At 29.7% G+C, this 18,456-nt stretch overlaps 1 protein-coding gene across 2 annotated transcripts in view; it reads left to right on the top strand.

Moving 5' to 3' along the window:
• The window catches only part of LOC111627001 (E3 ubiquitin-protein ligase ZNF598-like), a 39,080-nt gene that overhangs the window by 7,925 nt on the left and 12,699 nt on the right, over nt 1-18,456 (top strand). For both annotated transcript variants that reach the window (XM_023370540.1, XM_023370538.1), the window contains exons 2-3: nt 15,119-15,361; nt 15,437-15,651. In XM_023370540.1, coding sequence (XP_023226308.1) covers nt 15,119-15,361; nt 15,437-15,651 — 458 coding nt within the window. The remainder of the gene's footprint in view (nt 1-15,118; nt 15,362-15,436; nt 15,652-18,456) is intronic.

Below are 18,456 nucleotides of genomic sequence, written 5' to 3'. Positions count from 1 at the left end.
TAATTGAGCACGACTCTTTCCTTATGCTGATTCCCTCCCTGCAAGGGGTGTCATTTCTGACAATTCATAATGAGAGCATCTATTCTTTCTTTATGGTATCCTTGCTGTATCGCTATGTTTTGGATATATTCCAACTCATTGTAAGTGTTGCAGATGCTGGCGCAATGCTTCCTCCTTATCCATGAACGAAAAACCACCATTTTTATATGCTCAGGGTCTGCAGAGTTCCTAGGAATGATAATAGGAAGAAAACTGGGTTTCTGGTATATATCTATTCTGATTTCCCCTTCGATTCAGAATGATAACTGAGGATGATCGCTTAAAGTGTTCAAAAATGTTTTTAAGATATTAAAAATGATTTAATGTTTAAAGGTTTTGTTTTTATTTAATCATGATAAAGCTTATAAGCCTGCTAGTCAGGACATACATGCACCTACTGACTGTATTTCTTTAGGTAGGAAAGAAGTGTCAACATGCAGAGTAAAACAAGCTTTGTTCTGTGTATATGTCATTACTACAAAAACATTTGATGAGGAGATCAAAAGAATGCTATGCAACATTTTATGCTTGTAAATAATCCAACAAACAACTGTCAATTGGATATTGGACAGGTTCGAGGAATGTGTTTGTAACTGCAGAGTATCAAAAGTCTACTGGTCAGCCCTGCAAGCTTAGGAACTGCTAAAGTTATGCAGGCAATGGAATTCATATTTAAGCAAGACTCTGAAATATCATTGAGAACAGCAACTGCTAAGCTTGTCTTGTGATAAGTATCCTATATGACAGGTGTGGCCAAACTTTTATCCCTTAGGGGCTACTTTTTTGGTAAAATATAGTCTGTGGGTGACTATGAATATTGGCAAACAATTTTAGGATTTTTATATGTGCATGTGTTAACATTCATTTGCATTGTTCATCAGGATAAATACAAACAGTATGGGTTCTTGCACAGACAGTCTATTATTGTAAGAATAAATTATTGAATTAAGATTTTTAAACATTAATTTAAGTGAAAGCAAATTGTTCAACTTTAGCTTCGCAGGCTACTTTCAAAACCTTTGTGGTCAACCAGTCAACTGCGGTCTACGTGTTGGCCATCTCTGCTATATGACATAAAAGTGAAGTTAGGCATCATTGCCCACAGAAAGGAACCAGCTCCACAGTACAATCAGGAGCAGGAACATGAGCAAACACCAATTTATGAAAATATGTTGATGTTTAGCTGTGTGCCAAATGAGAGTAAGTATAGATGATGGCACATACTGCCCTGAAGTCCCAAAACAAGTACATTGAATAAAATTCTGCCATTCCACTGACAAGTCAGGTGTACCATATTAACTCAAGTTTATAGGAAAATCTAAATTTCCAAAAAATTATTTAATATGGCAGGCACATGTCTGGACCTTTCATTTCTTTAGGATTTATCAATGCTTATATATAAACAGTATATATCAGACATGGGCAAATGCGGCTCTTGCTGAAACTGTTAATTTCTGCTTTTTATTATTATTTTTACAATTTTATTTCCACAATTTTGTGAAAATATGTTTATTAAAAAAATTTAATATTTGCTTTATATCATATAATAAAATTGCGGTACAGAACTGCAATACAGAATAAAAAAGTACAGAACTACGGCTCCCATGCATTTTGCAAAACCTACATTTTGGCTCCCACTGAACTCTTGCTTGCCCATCCCTGGTATATATTAAAGAGTGTATTAAAGTGCATGAGTTTCCATCCGTCCAAAAACATCATAACTTGGAGAATATGGTTTTTTGACTAGACCTAGCAATGGCCCATTATGCCTGCACAGTTACTGACTACGCTCAAAGTATTGAGCATGAGTCTGTCTAAAATAAAAATAATGCCCCATATAACCCAGGCTTGTCCTATTGAAAGATTTTGACCACTGTAAGCAGAAAAATACCTCTTGTCCTTGTGGTGCAAAGTACTTGGATTTCTTCAAACATATTTGGAGAAATATTGCTCAAAAAGTTGGGAAGAAGTCTGGTGTGAATTTATGGCAGGAGTTTAAGCAAAATTGAGATGTATAGGACAATGCAGAGTCTATGGAGAATTACTTTGCAAAAAGTAAATCTGAATTGTCTGAGTTATCCCATGAACAAAATTGATTTTTGTACATTCATTTGTTCTGATAAAACAGTATCAGTTAACTGTAACTCTTTCATTTCCAATAGGACAAACACTAACACTTCTTTTGGGAGTAAACATGACAGGTATTGAAAAATTGCCATTGTTATTTATTGGAAAATTTTTAAAGCCTAGATGTTTCTGCAATGAATAAGAAAGCATAGATGGCATCAGAGGTTTTTTCTAACTGTTTGAAAAAGTTACATACTTGCATGATTGCCAAAAATAGGAAAATTATGTATTTTTCTTATCAATAATTGCAATGCACATTCAATGATTCCCATTCTAAAAACTATAATAATTCAATTTTTATCACCAAATTCTAGATTTCAATTTTTTATATCAGGAAATCATTCAAAATTTTTAAATTATAATACAGAAAGTTTGTTGTATAAAAGATGTTGATTGTTATTGAAGATGGATCATATAAGTTTGTGTGAACCTTTAGATGCAATGAAATTGATTAACTCTTTTGCATTTTTCAAATATTGCAATATGCACTTAGCCATTGTCCATGTGTACCACTCACCCTCATTATCGTAGTAGAGAGAGAAACCGACATGACCCAAATTCAAGGTACTGCACTAGTTACATTCCACCTTGACCGCTTGGCCATCCAGTCAATCCCCATTAACTGAGTAGAAAGTGTTAGTTCTTTAAATTTCATCCACTCTTAAAGATGCATTAGTTAATAAATTATAGCTGGCTTTTAAACTGCACTTACAGTTTAAAAGATATTAACATTAAATACAGGTTTATACAATGAATTGTAATATTAATTTTATATTATTAAAACAGTTATTATTTGCTTTTTAAAATCTTAAGTTATAACACTTATACTAATTGTTCCAGATTATACAAATTATCCATGGATGTTTTAAAAGTTCAGAAATTTGTCAGTGTTAAAAAGTATATAAGATAGAAAGAATTAGAATTTAGTATAAATGCCAGAAAATTTTTAATTTTTATCACAGGGAAAAGTAATGAACAAAACAAATATCAAGATTAATGGACAACTGGTAAATTCACTGAATTCATTTCAATTTGAATAGAATTTATACTAATAAATTTAATTAAAAATTCATATTTGGTATTATTAGTATGTATTTGTGGACATCTTGAAATGTAGAAATAATGCAAAAATCAACTCAAAAAATGTGGAAAAGAAATTGCAACATGATTTGTATTTGGAAGTCATACTGTGCAAACCCATTTTCAGTTATAGTATATAAGCAAATTATTTATTTACTAATTTAGTATCTTAACACATGGTGAAATATATGTTTATTGGCCAAATTTATATGAAATTTATTAAATTATGATTAAATTTTTATATTTATATCATAATTATGAATGTAACTACTTATCAATCTAAACTTACAAAATAAAATTATAGTACTGGTAATTTAATGAATTAAAAAACAGTACAAATGGTATAATTATAAAAATGTAAATAAAGAAATGTTTTAGCTTGTCTAAAGATAAGTTACTTCTGTATAAAAATCTTGGATAATTGTCAAATGTGAAAACAAAAATATAAATTTTTAAATAACTATTTTGATATTAATGGAATTTTAATTTATATTTTTGTGTTTATTTTTGATTTAAAGAATCAGTTACTTAAATTTTGAGAGCAAAAGTAACAATTTTAAATTATAAGTAACTTTTTTTTTTATAAATTAGTTTATTAGTACTAACAGTAAGTTCTTAAGAAAGTTTTGTGAAAATTATCTACATCCATTATGGGTTTGAGACTTACAACAGTATTTGTATGTTGAGGAAAGAGAACTAAGATCCTGATCTGAACCATAATGTAAAAATTTGGGATCCAGTTTAGATTCTATTCTCAATTTCGAGATGGCAATATAGTGAGAATTTATATACTATCTAGCTATCAATTATTTAAATTTTCTGTATTTATAGTTGTATATGTACACAAAAACAATCATTCTTATTATTTTTAGCTGATTGTTTATATATGTGAAAATAACAATTACAGTAGAGCGTCGATTATCCGAATCAATTGGGGACTGGGGTTGTTCAGAAGATTGATGTTTCGGATAACCGATTATGTACGAAAAAATATATTAATTTATCTCATCTTGACATTTTTCTCCGTTGCATGTCGCTTCGCGTTGAATTTTCGTCGATGTTAAGCCTAACGAAGACTATTGTGTCGTTAAAAATTATTTTTTATTTTGTACGAACAAAATAAATATATTGAAAAATATAAAAACAATAAAAAATTATACTTCAGAAGTTAATTTAGTATAAAAAACATAAAATATTTGAGTAGCCCAAGACATAGCCAAAGATTGCAGTGCCACACCACTGGCGAATATTTAAATTTGCCGACTGGAATTCTTTCGGATAATCGACGCTCTAATGTATTAATAATCTTAGAAACAAAAAACTAATGTTTTCAACTTCAAGGATATTTTGACCATACAGTTTTTCTACTAATGAAATCTAAATAAGATTGGGAATGTAATTATTATAATTACTATTATCATTTAATTAATTTAATGAATAAATTTATATTTATAATGCTGACTTTTACTTGTATTTTCATTATTATAAGTAGATATGATTTCATATACTAAATATATATTTGAATCTTAAAAGGATAGATAATTCAGTTAAATTTAATGAGGTTACTGGGTGTTTTTCAAATTAAAAACATAGACTATTTTAATTATAATTTAACCATTTCATGAATTATACTCAAATCCTTAGATCTGAGTATGTAATATATTCAAATTATGCCTTAAATAATAAAGTTATTAAATATATATATAAGTTAAAACATAAGATTATTAAATTTATTAAATTTGTAATTTTTCATGTTTTCTAAAATAGATATAGTCAATTATAATTTGATGAATAATTTTGAATCATACATTTCTGAACACTAGCATTACACATTTTGTTAAACTTTCTGTTGCTCTAATAGAACAATCATTTTCAATATTAATTAAAAATAATTTAAAATTATTTATGATCTATTTATGATTTAAGATTGACTGAAAAAATCTTATCATTTTAGTAGAATTGGAGTTACTGGAAAAGTTAGACATTAAAGTGCTAATAAATCAATTTGCAAAAAGTAAGGCACACAAAGTAAAATTTGTTGATTAATGAATGAATGAATTAATCTATTATTTTCCTCTATTTTGTGTACAGTACATAGCTTATAGTTTACTTAAAAGTGCAATTGTACTACAGGCGACCCCTCTATAACACTCCATTCTTTATGAATCGATTTTGTACGAGTCCTTGCCAATCACAACCCGACACTTGTGAAGTTTACAGACTACAGCTGTTTGAAAGGTTCTCTTCCATAAAATTAATCGATTCCTAGACTATTTCGACTCAACATTTCCAAAATACGTATATTTTTTTGGGAATAATCCGTATAAACTATGCTATAAACAAAAAATTGTAGGATTACTTACCGACTGTGCACTGTTCGACGTCGCCATTGCTTAAGCTTGTTTTCGTCGCGGAGCAGCGCATCAAACAGCGGCCACGATTTCTGATAAGTTATTTTTCTGCGAAAACTTCGTTGAACTTTGGAGACATCATTAATATAAATAATTTTTATGGCCGTTGAATATGAAATGTTTCTTTCACAAGAAATGTATAAAATTAGTGCTGTATTAGACTTACGGTACCTAATTTACATACTGTACAGATGATAGTAAACTCAACTTACTAGCTTAAACTCTTCGTAGCGTGGCGCTGGACGGCAGAAAGTAGTTTGGCTGCCCGATGACGTTTTACCAAATTATAGGAGTTTTTTTACCATGTTTGTACGGATACCGTCGCAATTTTTTCGCCGTCATATAGGAAACCGAATCATAGGAACCCGTGTTATGGGGGGTCAACTGTATTTATTTTTTGTTTTTTATTAATAAACGTTTTACTTTATGTAACTTATCCCTTGAAAATTGTAAAAACCATTAATAAAAACCATGTGAATATTTTATCTATGGTGTCATTTTTAATTTTTATTATCATTTTAAAAAGTGCAATGTTTATGCTTGTTGTCAGACATTAATGAACACAGAACCCCATCTTGCATGACCTTATGTTAATATAGGTTATTATGAACAATGTGTTATATGGTTCTATATGCTAGATCAAGCTGAAAGGTAAAATTTGCTACAAAGTGATACACCTATTATCTGGAATCAGTTCATCAATTCTTGCAATATTGACTTATATTATCAAGCAGCTTGGATAGCCACTGTGGCTTTCTTGTCCATTTGCAAATCTCTGACACCATTTTGTGACATTTTGATGGGACATGCATTGTCTTGTATATCTCTCTAAGCTGATAATGGATTTCAGCCAAGCTGAAATCCATTGTTATCAATAACACCACAATATGAACAATATTTTAGTAGCTTTTAAATAATTAAGACCAGCCTGAAATAACTTTTTATTCTATTAGCAGTCTATTAGTAGCAATCTGATTGATATCTTCACTTGATATTTATCATGCTGATTCATGATGGGATATTTATAAACTAAAAACACTTGTTTTCTAAAAGTTTTTGCTCTGAAAGTAGTTTGAATTGAATGTTTCATGGTTTAAAATAAAATATAGCTGATTAGTTGAGTTAAATCTTTGAATGTCTGTAGGTCAATGAAGAGACTGTATGCTTTATATAGGGTGTCCCATAAGTGAAATCATAAGAATTAGGTTGATTTATTTGTAAAGAATAAACATAGGTAAAGATAAAGCAAGTCATTGAGTAAGAAGGACCAAATTTGAGTTATTGTGATGGGAGGACTTGCAGTCAGTGTGAGATCACTGAAGAGTGTAACAGGCTGCATCCAGACTTTTCACTAATCATACACAGTAACTTTTCTTGTTAAACTCTTCAGAAATTCCTCACTGACTGCAGGTCTCCGTCATCAAAATAACTAGAATTTGTTCCTTCTTACTCAGTGCCATGGTTTACTTTTAAAAAATAAATAGATTATTCTATGATTCCAGACTTATGGGATACCCTATATAGAGGATGTAAAATAATTAGATACTTTTATCGTGTAGTTTTAAACTTAAAATTTTTTGAAGACACTTGTTATGGTGTAAATTTAGAAGAATAGAATAACTATAAAATACAATAATAAAAATAAGTTCAAAATAATAGTTATATTGTTGATATTTAATGAACTCATCAAATACAGGTATTCCTTGTATAACATGGTAGTTATGTTCCAAAAAAGTGCTGTTATGCAAATTCATGCTATATGAAACAAAGGACTAATGCAAAACATGGGAAATGTTCCAGAAGTTAGCAAAAGTATAAGCAATCAATAATTTATTTCCAATCAATAATTAATTAACAATTACAATTGAAATTGATTTAATATTAATCTCAGATAAACCAGGGTGTTTTTACAAAGTATCATCATCTGAGCTTTTTTGTTGGTCTTGATCATAAGTATAAGCAACATTTTCATATTTTTTATTTGTATCATAAAAGATTTTTATGGATGACAAAATAAAAACACATTAAGTAAAAATTAAAAAGGTATTTAATTTTAAAATACATATAAAAATATTATGAATATACAAAGAAAAACTTCTTGCTTTTGTTTTTCTTTTCCATTATTTACAGCTGTGATAAAATTAAATACCATTGGCCAAGTTTTAATTTTTACTTTATGTATTATATTGTTATACTTGCAAAATTACTAGTAGATGCTGTTTCCATTTTCATTCTATTGCAGAGTCAGAGCCTCAAATTAATATTATATACTCAAATTGATATTTTTCTAATTATAAAGTTTATTTTATTTTTGTCATATTTTTAAACAAAAACAAATTCATTAAAAGTTTCATTATAGCTCAAACAATTTGGACTACAGATCAAACAATTTGGCATTGTAACCTTGCTTGATACTTTATCTCTACAGAGTTACATTATTGGTTAATAATCACTTCTTTGTTTTGCAGTGATTTAATTAATAATGTTCTTCTCAATGAAATTCGTTAGTAATGGACTCTATTGCAACTAGAATGGGAATTGTATAAGAAATTCTGTAAACATCACTTGTGACCTGCACTTCTCCACAAGAGACCTACACTCATGCAAGAATAACTAGTTTTGTTACTTGACAGTGCTGTTTCCATATTGCTGGTGTGTTAACAACATTGCTACAGAAATGGTGTTGGGCAATCCTTGATTATCCCCCTCTATTCACCTGACATGTCTCCCTATGATGTTGACTAGTTTTGGAAACTAAATGAGCTTCAACAATTCCTTATTAATAAACGTTTTACTTTATGTAACTTATCCCTTGAAAATTGTAAAAACCATTAATAAAAACCATGTGAATATTTTATCTATGGTGTCATTTTTAATTTTTATTATCATTTTAAAAAGTGCAATGTTTATGCTTGTTGTCAGACATTAATGAACACAGAACCCCATCTTGCATGACCTTATGTTAATATAGGTTATTATGAACAATGTGTTATATGGTTCTATATGCTAGATCAAGCTGAAAGGTAAAATTTGCTACAAAGTGATACACCTATTATCTGGAATCAGTTCATCAATTCTTGCAATATTGACTTATATTATCAAGCAGCTTGGATAGCCACTGTGGCTTTCTTGTCCATTTGCAAATCTCTGACACCATTTTGTGACATTTTGATGGGACATGCATTGTCTTGTATATCTCTCTAAGCTGATAATGGATTTCAGCCAAGCTGAAATCCATTGTTATCAATAACACCACAATATGAACAATATTTTAGTAGCTTTTAAATAATTAAGACCAGCCTGAAATAACTTTTTATTCTATTAGCAGTCTATTAGTAGCAATCTGATTGATATCTTCACTTGATATTTATCATGCTGATTCATGATGGGATATTTATAAACTAAAAACACTTGTTTTCTAAAAGTTTTTGCTCTGAAAGTAGTTTGAATTGAATGTTTCATGGTTTAAAATAAAATATAGCTGATTAGTTGAGTTAAATCTTTGAATGTCTGTAGGTCAATGAAGAGACTGTATGCTTTATATAGGGTGTCCCATAAGTGAAATCATAAGAATTAGGTTGATTTATTTGTAAAGAATAAACATAGGTAAAGATAAAGCAAGTCATTGAGTAAGAAGGACCAAATTTGAGTTATTGTGATGGGAGGACTTGCAGTCAGTGTGAGATCACTGAAGAGTGTAACAGGCTGCATCCAGACTTTTCACTAATCATACACAGTAACTTTTCTTGTTAAACTCTTCAGAAATTCCTCACTGACTGCAGGTCTCCGTCATCAAAATAACTAGAATTTGTTCCTTCTTACTCAGTGCCATGGTTTACTTTTAAAAAATAAATAGATTATTCTATGATTCCAGACTTATGGGATACCCTATATAGAGGATGTAAAATAATTAGATACTTTTATCGTGTAGTTTTAAACTTAAAATTTTTTGAAGACACTTGTTATGGTGTAAATTTAGAAGAATAGAATAACTATAAAATACAATAATAAAAATAAGTTCAAAATAATAGTTATATTGTTGATATTTAATGAACTCATCAAATACAGGTATTCCTTGTATAACATGGTAGTTATGTTCCAAAAAAGTGCTGTTATGCAAATTCATGCTATATGAAACAAAGGACTAATGCAAAACATGGGAAATGTTCCAGAAGTTAGCAAAAGTATAAGCAATCAATAATTTATTTCCAATCAATAATTAATTAACAATTACAATTGAAATTGATTTAATATTAATCTCAGATAAACCAGGGTGTTTTTACAAAGTATCATCATCTGAGCTTTTTTGTTGGTCTTGATCATAAGTATAAGCAACATTTTCATATTTTTTATTTGTATCATAAAAGATTTTTATGGATGACAAAATAAAAACACATTAAGTAAAAATTAAAAAGGTATTTAATTTTAAAATACATATAAAAATATTATGAATATACAAAGAAAAACTTCTTGCTTTTGTTTTTCTTTTCCATTATTTACAGCTGTGATAAAATTAAATACCATTGGCCAAGTTTTAATTTTTACTTTATGTATTATATTGTTATACTTGCAAAATTACTAGTAGATGCTGTTTCCATTTTCATTCTATTGCAGAGTCAGAACCTCAAATTAATATTATATACTCAAATTGATATTTTTCTAATTATAAAGTTTATTTTATTTTTTGTCATATTTTTAAACAAAAACAAATTCATTAAAAGTTTCATTATAGCTCAAACAATTTGGACTACAGATCAAACAATTTGGCATTGTAACCTTGCTTGATACTTTATCTCTACAGAGTTACATTATTGGTTAATAATCACTTCTTTGTTTTGCAGTGATTTAATTAATAATGTTCTTCTCAATGAAATTCGTTAGTAATGGACTCTATTGCAACTAGAATGGGAATTGTATAAGAAATTCTGTAAACATCACTTGTGACCTGCACTTCTCCACAAGAGACCTACACTCATGCAAGAATAACTAGTTTTGTTACTTGACAGTGCTGTTTCCATATTGCTGGTGTGTTAACAACATTGCTACAGAAATGGTGTTGGGCAATCCTTGATTATCCCCCTCTATTCACCTGACATGTCTCCCTATGATGTTGACTAGTTTTGGAAACTAAATGAGCTTCAACAATTCCCATCAGCATATCCATTGTAGCTGCAATAGCTAGAATGTCCATACTCTCTATATGTGAAAACTGTTGTACCAATGGTACCATACACTGTGTGTGTGTGTATATATATATATATATATATATATAAAAAACATTTGCTTTAGTTTTGCAAATATAAATTGTTTAATAGAAGAATAATAAGAACCATAAATAAATAAATAAGCAATTCATTATAAGAAGTACATGTTTCTTTATCCTAAATATACAGTGGGTGATCGGTTAACGAACAGATTGGACAACGAACAAATCGGATAACGAACACTTTCGCGAAAGATTTTTATGTTCGGACAACAAACACATGATCGGATAACGAACATCCCACAGAACAAACAAGAAGAAGCGACGTAAAATAACGAATACCAACTGGACTTTCCTTGTCTTTGGGCAACAATTCGAAACTTTTCGGAGTGTGGGAGACGTCGACATCGACGCTCAAGCCGGTATATACCGATCGGATAGTATTCCTCCGAACTTTGAAACTCTCCCTTGTAATTCCAGCCTTTTATTTTTCTGACAAAACAATTCTTTTATGTATTCGCGAGACTGTCGGGTAGGCACTCGTTAAGTTTTGCGTCTGTTTTTCTTTTCGAAAGGTGAGAGTATAATAGCAAAGGTAGAGAGTGGGCAGAAGATGCCTAATGTTGCTGGGCAGTATGGCGTGAACAGGTCTACAGTAGGCCGCAGTTCAATCTTATTTAAGAAAAATACTGTATAATCAAGAAGACTCAAGCAGCTAAAGGAGTAACAAAAATCACATCTGAGAAATAAAGAACATCGAAGAGTTCATAATGGAACCTGAAACGGATCTGACGACAGAAGAACGCCAAGAACTCTTGAATGAAGAACACCAAGAAACTCGGCGAGATATGTTTTCTTCTGAAAATGCGGACTTATGCCGATATCTGCTATTAAAGATCTTGTAAAGAAGTGGGATGATGTCAGAACAACGGTCTTAAAATGGCATCCAAACCAGGTTGAGGCTTGGGGATTTCTACAATTGCAATGCTATTAATTACTTACGAAAAATCCTGAAGAAGAGAGAAAAGCAATCGACATTAGACAGATTCTTTAACCCTTTCAAACTGAAAAAACATGACTTATTAGTCATGTTTCTTCAGTTTAACGCAAGACTGTGTACGTATGTATTTTTATTATTACATATAAATAAACGTAGTAAGAAAGTATAGCCTATATTTTTTATTTTGGGGAGTCTCCAGAACGAATTAATCAAATTCCCATTAAAACCTATGGTAAATCGATAATCGGTTAACGAACAATTCGGATAGCGAACAAAGTCTTGGAACGGATTATGTTCGTTAACCGATCACCCACTGTAATGGTAATTTGACTAAAATATATATATACTTAAGATGCTTATTTATTAAATATCAGAGTTACTATGATACAGTAAAGTAATATGTAGGAGAAACTTTTTAACATATAGGCGTTAAATTACAAATGAATGTCACTAGATCAACAAGCGCTTTTGACAATAATTATTTTTCTATATGTTAAGAAGTTTCTCCTATTAAACAATTGGCATGCTGTCCATTTTTGAATTATAGTTAAAGTAATACATATATTTTCAGCAAAAATCATAATCTCTAGTAAAGATAATAAAGACAAAAATTATGTGATTAATTTTGTCTATCACATTTATACAATGGTATCAATTTTTATAGAGTTTCTTGACACAGAGGAATAGTTCTTGAAATCATGACTTTTAATTTAATTAAATCAAAAATATTATATACATGATACCCTTGTATATTCAAACAAAATATGAATAAAAGCATTTTTCTGTATAAAAAAATTACAATAAAAACATTGAGAACTAATTGCAAATAAACTTTATCAGTAAGACTGAATTCATTACAGTTATTTCAAGTATTAGCCATTTACAAAAATAAAAGATTTTCAGGTCTTTTCTTTATCCTTTACACAACCACAGAAGTAACAGTTAAAACAGCTTGAAGAAAAAAAGTCATTAAAATGATGAATACAGTAGAGCCTCGATTATCCGACCTAATTGGGGACTGGGGTTGGTCGGATAATTGAAAGGGCGGATAACCGAAAAGTATGAAAAAATACATTATTAGTGAAGTATATTATTATATCCCATGTAATTAGTATATTAGTATATTGCTATTAACCTACTTTGTGTTGAATTTTCATCGATGTTAAGCCTAACAAAAATTTTTTAAAATAATAATCATCGCTATTGTATCGTTAAAAATTATAAAATTAAGCCTCGTTTAAATACTGGCTCCCTTTCATGGTCGATCCAGTGTTGCCAGCTAAAACACGTAAAAATAATATTAAAGTAGCCAAGACATATCCAAATATTGTAGAGCCACATCAATAGCAGACATTTGAAATTTGCCGACTAGGATGGTCGGTTAACCGAGGGGTCGGATAATCGAGGCTCTACTGTAATAATAGATAATAAAAATTCACACAAAGTTAAAATTGATATCAAATGTCAGCCTTTTATTAGAGGATCTGACTTTTTTCACATTAAAAACAAAGGTTACATTTTCTCACCATACTATTTTGTTATAATATTCAATTTACTTTTGTAAATGGTCTTAACTTCAAATAGAAGATATCCTGAGTTATCATCAAATGTATCTGTAAGCCGTTACGGTTACTTTGCAGTACAGGTAACCCCCGTATAACATGGATTCACTCTAACACGGTTCGAGAATTGGTACCATTCCCTGTATAACGTGGTACTTTTATAGCACGGATTCACTCTGACACGGTTCGAGAAATGGGTAAAACCCTTGTACAACATGAAATGTAATAAATTTTTACATACTTAAGTACTAATAGTTCACGAAAATAATAATTTTCGTGAACTATTAGTACTTCAGTGTGTAAATTTTCTTTTCTCGTCTCCATACACATAGTCCTTCGCGAAAATTGTTTCAATTTTGCCAGATCTCGACGCTTCTGCTTCTGGTGTTGCCAGATGTTTTTCCCTTATTCCATAAGTGCTTAGCACCATATAAGAAAATTTATAAAGATCTTTTAACTAGAAGCAAGCACTCTAAAATTACATACACTTTTTGCAAAAGGTAAAGCATGAATCTGAAAATAATGCAGAAAAATGCTCAGAGGATAACGATAACTTGCCAAAAATAAAATGCTTTCGGTTAATAGTGCTTTTAGTGATGACAAAGAAAACATTGTTTAATTTATATTAATATGTATCACTTAAGAAAATTTTAATAAATATATTTATCTTAATTATGAAAATATAATAGCGTGTTTTTTAATTTTTGGAACCTAACCGTCCTTTTCGTACTAATTCTTTGTTTCGCATAACATGGCAATTTTTTGGAACGTAACTACCGTGTTATACAGGGATTACCTGTAGTTTCAATTCAATTAAAACACCATCTGTTAACAGGATTGAAACTACTGTTAAAAATGCATTGATTGATTAATTAATACTTGATATCAAAATAAAACAATTTTGTTTTTATTTCATACTTATTACTCTTTCATGATTAGAAAAATTGTTTATAATGTTTCTTTTTCCATATAAGGAAAAGCATTTATAATAATTTTTCCCGTTATGAAAAGATAAAATGTGATTATTATGATTCCACATTACACAAACATGTCTATAGGAAAGATGAGTCTTGAATTTCAGTACTGTTGAATATTTTTTGTTATTTGTAATTATAGTTAATGCACCAAGAAATATTTCAGTTTATTGCATATCAATAACTTAAGTACATAAGCAGAACAGAAGCCTAAATTATATTTAAGTTATGAGTGAAATATGAATGTATTTATTGAATTAGCATATAACTGATTTGACTAACAATTGATTTTATAAAAATCAATTAGATAATACTGTCATTTCTTATCAGTCATATATCTTGACCGCTTGGCCATCCAGTCAATCCCCATTANTTCTTATCAGTCATATTTGGCTTAAATTTATTACTATTTATTAAAATAAATGATTGATTATTGTTTAGGACATTAGAAATTATCAATTATTTATAATTTTAAATTAATGATTTATAAATAAATGTAATGCTTTTGGATTTTGGTTTAAGTTCAAGTACTTTAATATATAATTGATAAGTTTTTTTGGTCTTGTTAATAATAGTTACAGCAGATGAATAAGTAAAACAGATGCTTGAATCTCAACATTACTTCAAAATTGTGTTTTATAGTTTTAAAAATCTTAATTATTAAATACTATATTTAAATTTATAACAAATTGTAACTTCTATTTTAAATTTTTTAAAAATAGGTTGTATTTTCTCAAAGAAAGAAGACTTTTAATGAGTTGTCAGAAGTTTTATATCCTGTAGATAAAAAATATAAAATTTATTTTGAAGACAATTATTGTCGGAGAGCTTATGAAAAATTGCTTGAACATAGCTGTAAAATATGTAACCAGAGATGTAGTTTTCATAGTTTTGGACATTTAAAAAATCACATGCGTAGAGAACATGAATTATTTTTCTGCGAATTGTGTGTAGAAAACTTACGGGTAAGCTATTTAATTTATCTTCTGTATATTTAATTTGAAATTTATTGATCTGTTGACAATTAATGGATTTTGCAGATATTTACTTCAGAACGTAGATGTTATACTAGAGAAGAATTAGGTCGTCATAGAAGAATTGGAGATAAAGATGATACTTCACATCGTGGACATCCATTATGCAAATTCTGTGATCAGAGATACGTCGATAGTGATGAACTCTTTAGACACCTTCGACGAGAACATTATTTCTGTCATTTCTGTGATGCAGATGGTTTAGCAAATAAATTTTATAGGTAGGTAAATTATTATTTATTTATTATTTTTTGTAAAAAAAATTACCGAGATATTTCAAATTTAAGTTGTTCTTAAAAAAAGTTATATTTTCTATATATAATGTCTCTTTAATCTAAAAAAGCAAGATCTCACAGCTCTCTGGTTAGAATCAGCTTTATTTTGTAAATTGGACTACAAATGCATTTCGGGTTGGTTTAAGTTCCCAACCGCTCTTCAGTGCTGTGTGAAAAAAATGACAATATAATTACGGGCATTACATTATTCAGATATCATGAAAACAGATTTTTTACATGACAAACCACTTACATATCATATAAAGACATAAATTACAATTGTAGAAAAAAGGAAATTTATCTTCCATGAATATAGACAACAGTCTACTATTTTAAATGAAAAATTTTTATAAAATAAATTACAATGGCTTAACACACTTAATTACATAAAAATATATAATTCTATCTAAAAATTTCTTTAAAAACTTACATATTTCCATTATTCAATACAGTTAAAGTGGGTGCATATCGGTTCTCCCAAGTGAAGACGGGTATAAAGCCTGGACTCCACATTACCGGAATCCGCGACGTAATCGTAAAACTGAAAGCCAAACTGACGAAACTTCTGGTTTTGGAACGTTCTGTTGGACAGAAACAAGACCGAAAGCAGAGTTAAAAATTATTTAACTTTTCCGTTTTCGTCCCACGCTTCTGTCGTACTGCAACCAATAAAAACGCAAGGATTTGTGACGCGTAGTCACGTGCATTAGTCACGTGTAGTTTGATTGTCGTAATGGCAGAAAGTGTAGCGAAAACGACGAGGAAATAAATAGATTTGAAATTCTTCATCGAACAAGTTAGAAAATACAGATGTCTGTACGACAGAAAATGTAAATAATTCAAAGATTATTTACATTTTTGCAGAGAAATCGTGGCAAAATCCGTAGCGTCGTCCATGTTTGACTCTACGACAATTACAGAACTGACCAACAGATGGCGCATTTCTAGTGGAGTTGAGTTAAAACGAAAACATAACTGAAATGAAAACTCTATATGTTTCAGTTCTGTTTCTGAGTTTCTGTTTTCAGGTAATGTGGAGTCCAGGCTTAAGTGTTAATATAATATAACATACTGTAATTTAAAATTACCATATTTACTCGCATATAAGACAAGGTTTTTATTCATTTATCACAGCTTCAAATGCCTAGGTCGTCCTATATGCGCAAGCAAAAGATTCTTTGTGTTTTTGCAAATAATTTTTGTGAACTGTGTATTTGCATTTTTTATGGGATGCTTACCCTCTTGTATTTAAAAACATAAGTATTTTATCTGGGTCGTTTGAATCATCCTTGTATATTGTCGGGAGTAACGATGAATAGTAATAGGAAAAGAAAAGCTTTTGAATTGAATTTCAGATTGAAATTCCAAAATCACACGGGAGCCCAATATAAGTTTTAATCCATTCCCACATGAAAACAGATAATTATTCAGAAATCAGAATTCGGAGAAACTCATATGTATAATCGACGGAGAGTGGATTTGACTGTTAAGAATTGGCAAAAAAATGGTTCCTGATTGTTGAGCTTTACATGAACAAATTATGTTGTCGATTTTACAAGATTTTTCCTTAAAGTTTAAAATGCCAGTAATTTTTGCAGGACAATGTGTGCATTTACATTCATTTGATATTTTACTTGTGATTAAACAAAATAAAATTACAATTGTATTAATAAATCTAATTTTCTTTATTTTGATCTTTAAAGTCACACCTCATCCTACATGCGAGGTCCTCTTATATGCAAGTAAATGTGGTATTAAAAATTAATTATATACAGTTAAATTCTTGAACAACAATGACATATAAAGACATACCAACAAAAGATGTTATCCAGTAATTCTAATTTATCCAAACAAACCATACAACAGATCTTGGACTGTGCTTTTATTACTATGCTTAACATGTTGAAGTGCTCTCTATTAATCTGTATCATTGAGGGCCAATTAACATACCATCTGAAATATTAACTAAATTTTCTTTGGTATGTTTTCTTATTTGTACATGTTTCTTGAATTTTCTTTTATAATCATCTTTTTCTAAATGTAAAATTTTCGTTTATCCGAAATGTTGGTTAACCTTTCAAGCATTCCAGTCAGCAAATTTAAATTTTCACTAGTGCTGTGGTGCTGCAATCTTTGGCTATATCTTGGGCTACTCCAATATTTTTTTTTTGTTGGTGTGTGTGTTTTAGCTGGCAGCCCTGGCATTTTTGTATGGTGTTTTTCTGAGGACTGTATGTCTTGCTGAATCGAACGTTTTTGATACTAGATCAACTTCTAAAGTTTATATTTTTTGGTTTTTATATTTTTCAATATATTTATTTCGTTTGTAAGAAATAAAGAAATAATTTTTAACGATACAATAGCCACGATTATTATTTTAAAAAGTTTACGTTAGGTTTAACATCGACGAAAATTCAATGCAAAGCAACACGCAATGGAGAAAAATGTCAACATGGGATAAATTAATATATTTTTTTGTACATAATCAATTATCCGAAAAATAAGTTATCCAAACAACCCCAGTCCCCAATTGATTCGGATAAACGATGTTCTACTGTATTTCTATTAATTTGACCTTTTTTTATTTTTTGTGTGAGTGTACCACAGAGAGTTACTGTATCCAAGCTGAATAGTTGCTTCATGCTCTTTTAATCTTACTTTCAATAAATGACTAGTTTCACCTATATAAGTTTTTGGATTTTGACAGTTACACTATTTTATAAACTACCCTTGCCTTTTTAAGATTATCTA

This window comes from Centruroides sculpturatus, unplaced genomic scaffold, assembly GCF_000671375.1.
Source record: "Centruroides sculpturatus isolate CEXI.00-Female unplaced genomic scaffold, Cexi_2.0 scaffold445, whole genome shotgun sequence".
Taxonomy (NCBI): domain Eukaryota; kingdom Metazoa; phylum Arthropoda; class Arachnida; order Scorpiones; family Buthidae; genus Centruroides; species Centruroides sculpturatus.
The sequence above is the reverse complement of the archived record's forward strand: the minus strand, read 5'-3'. Positions and strand labels throughout refer to the sequence as shown.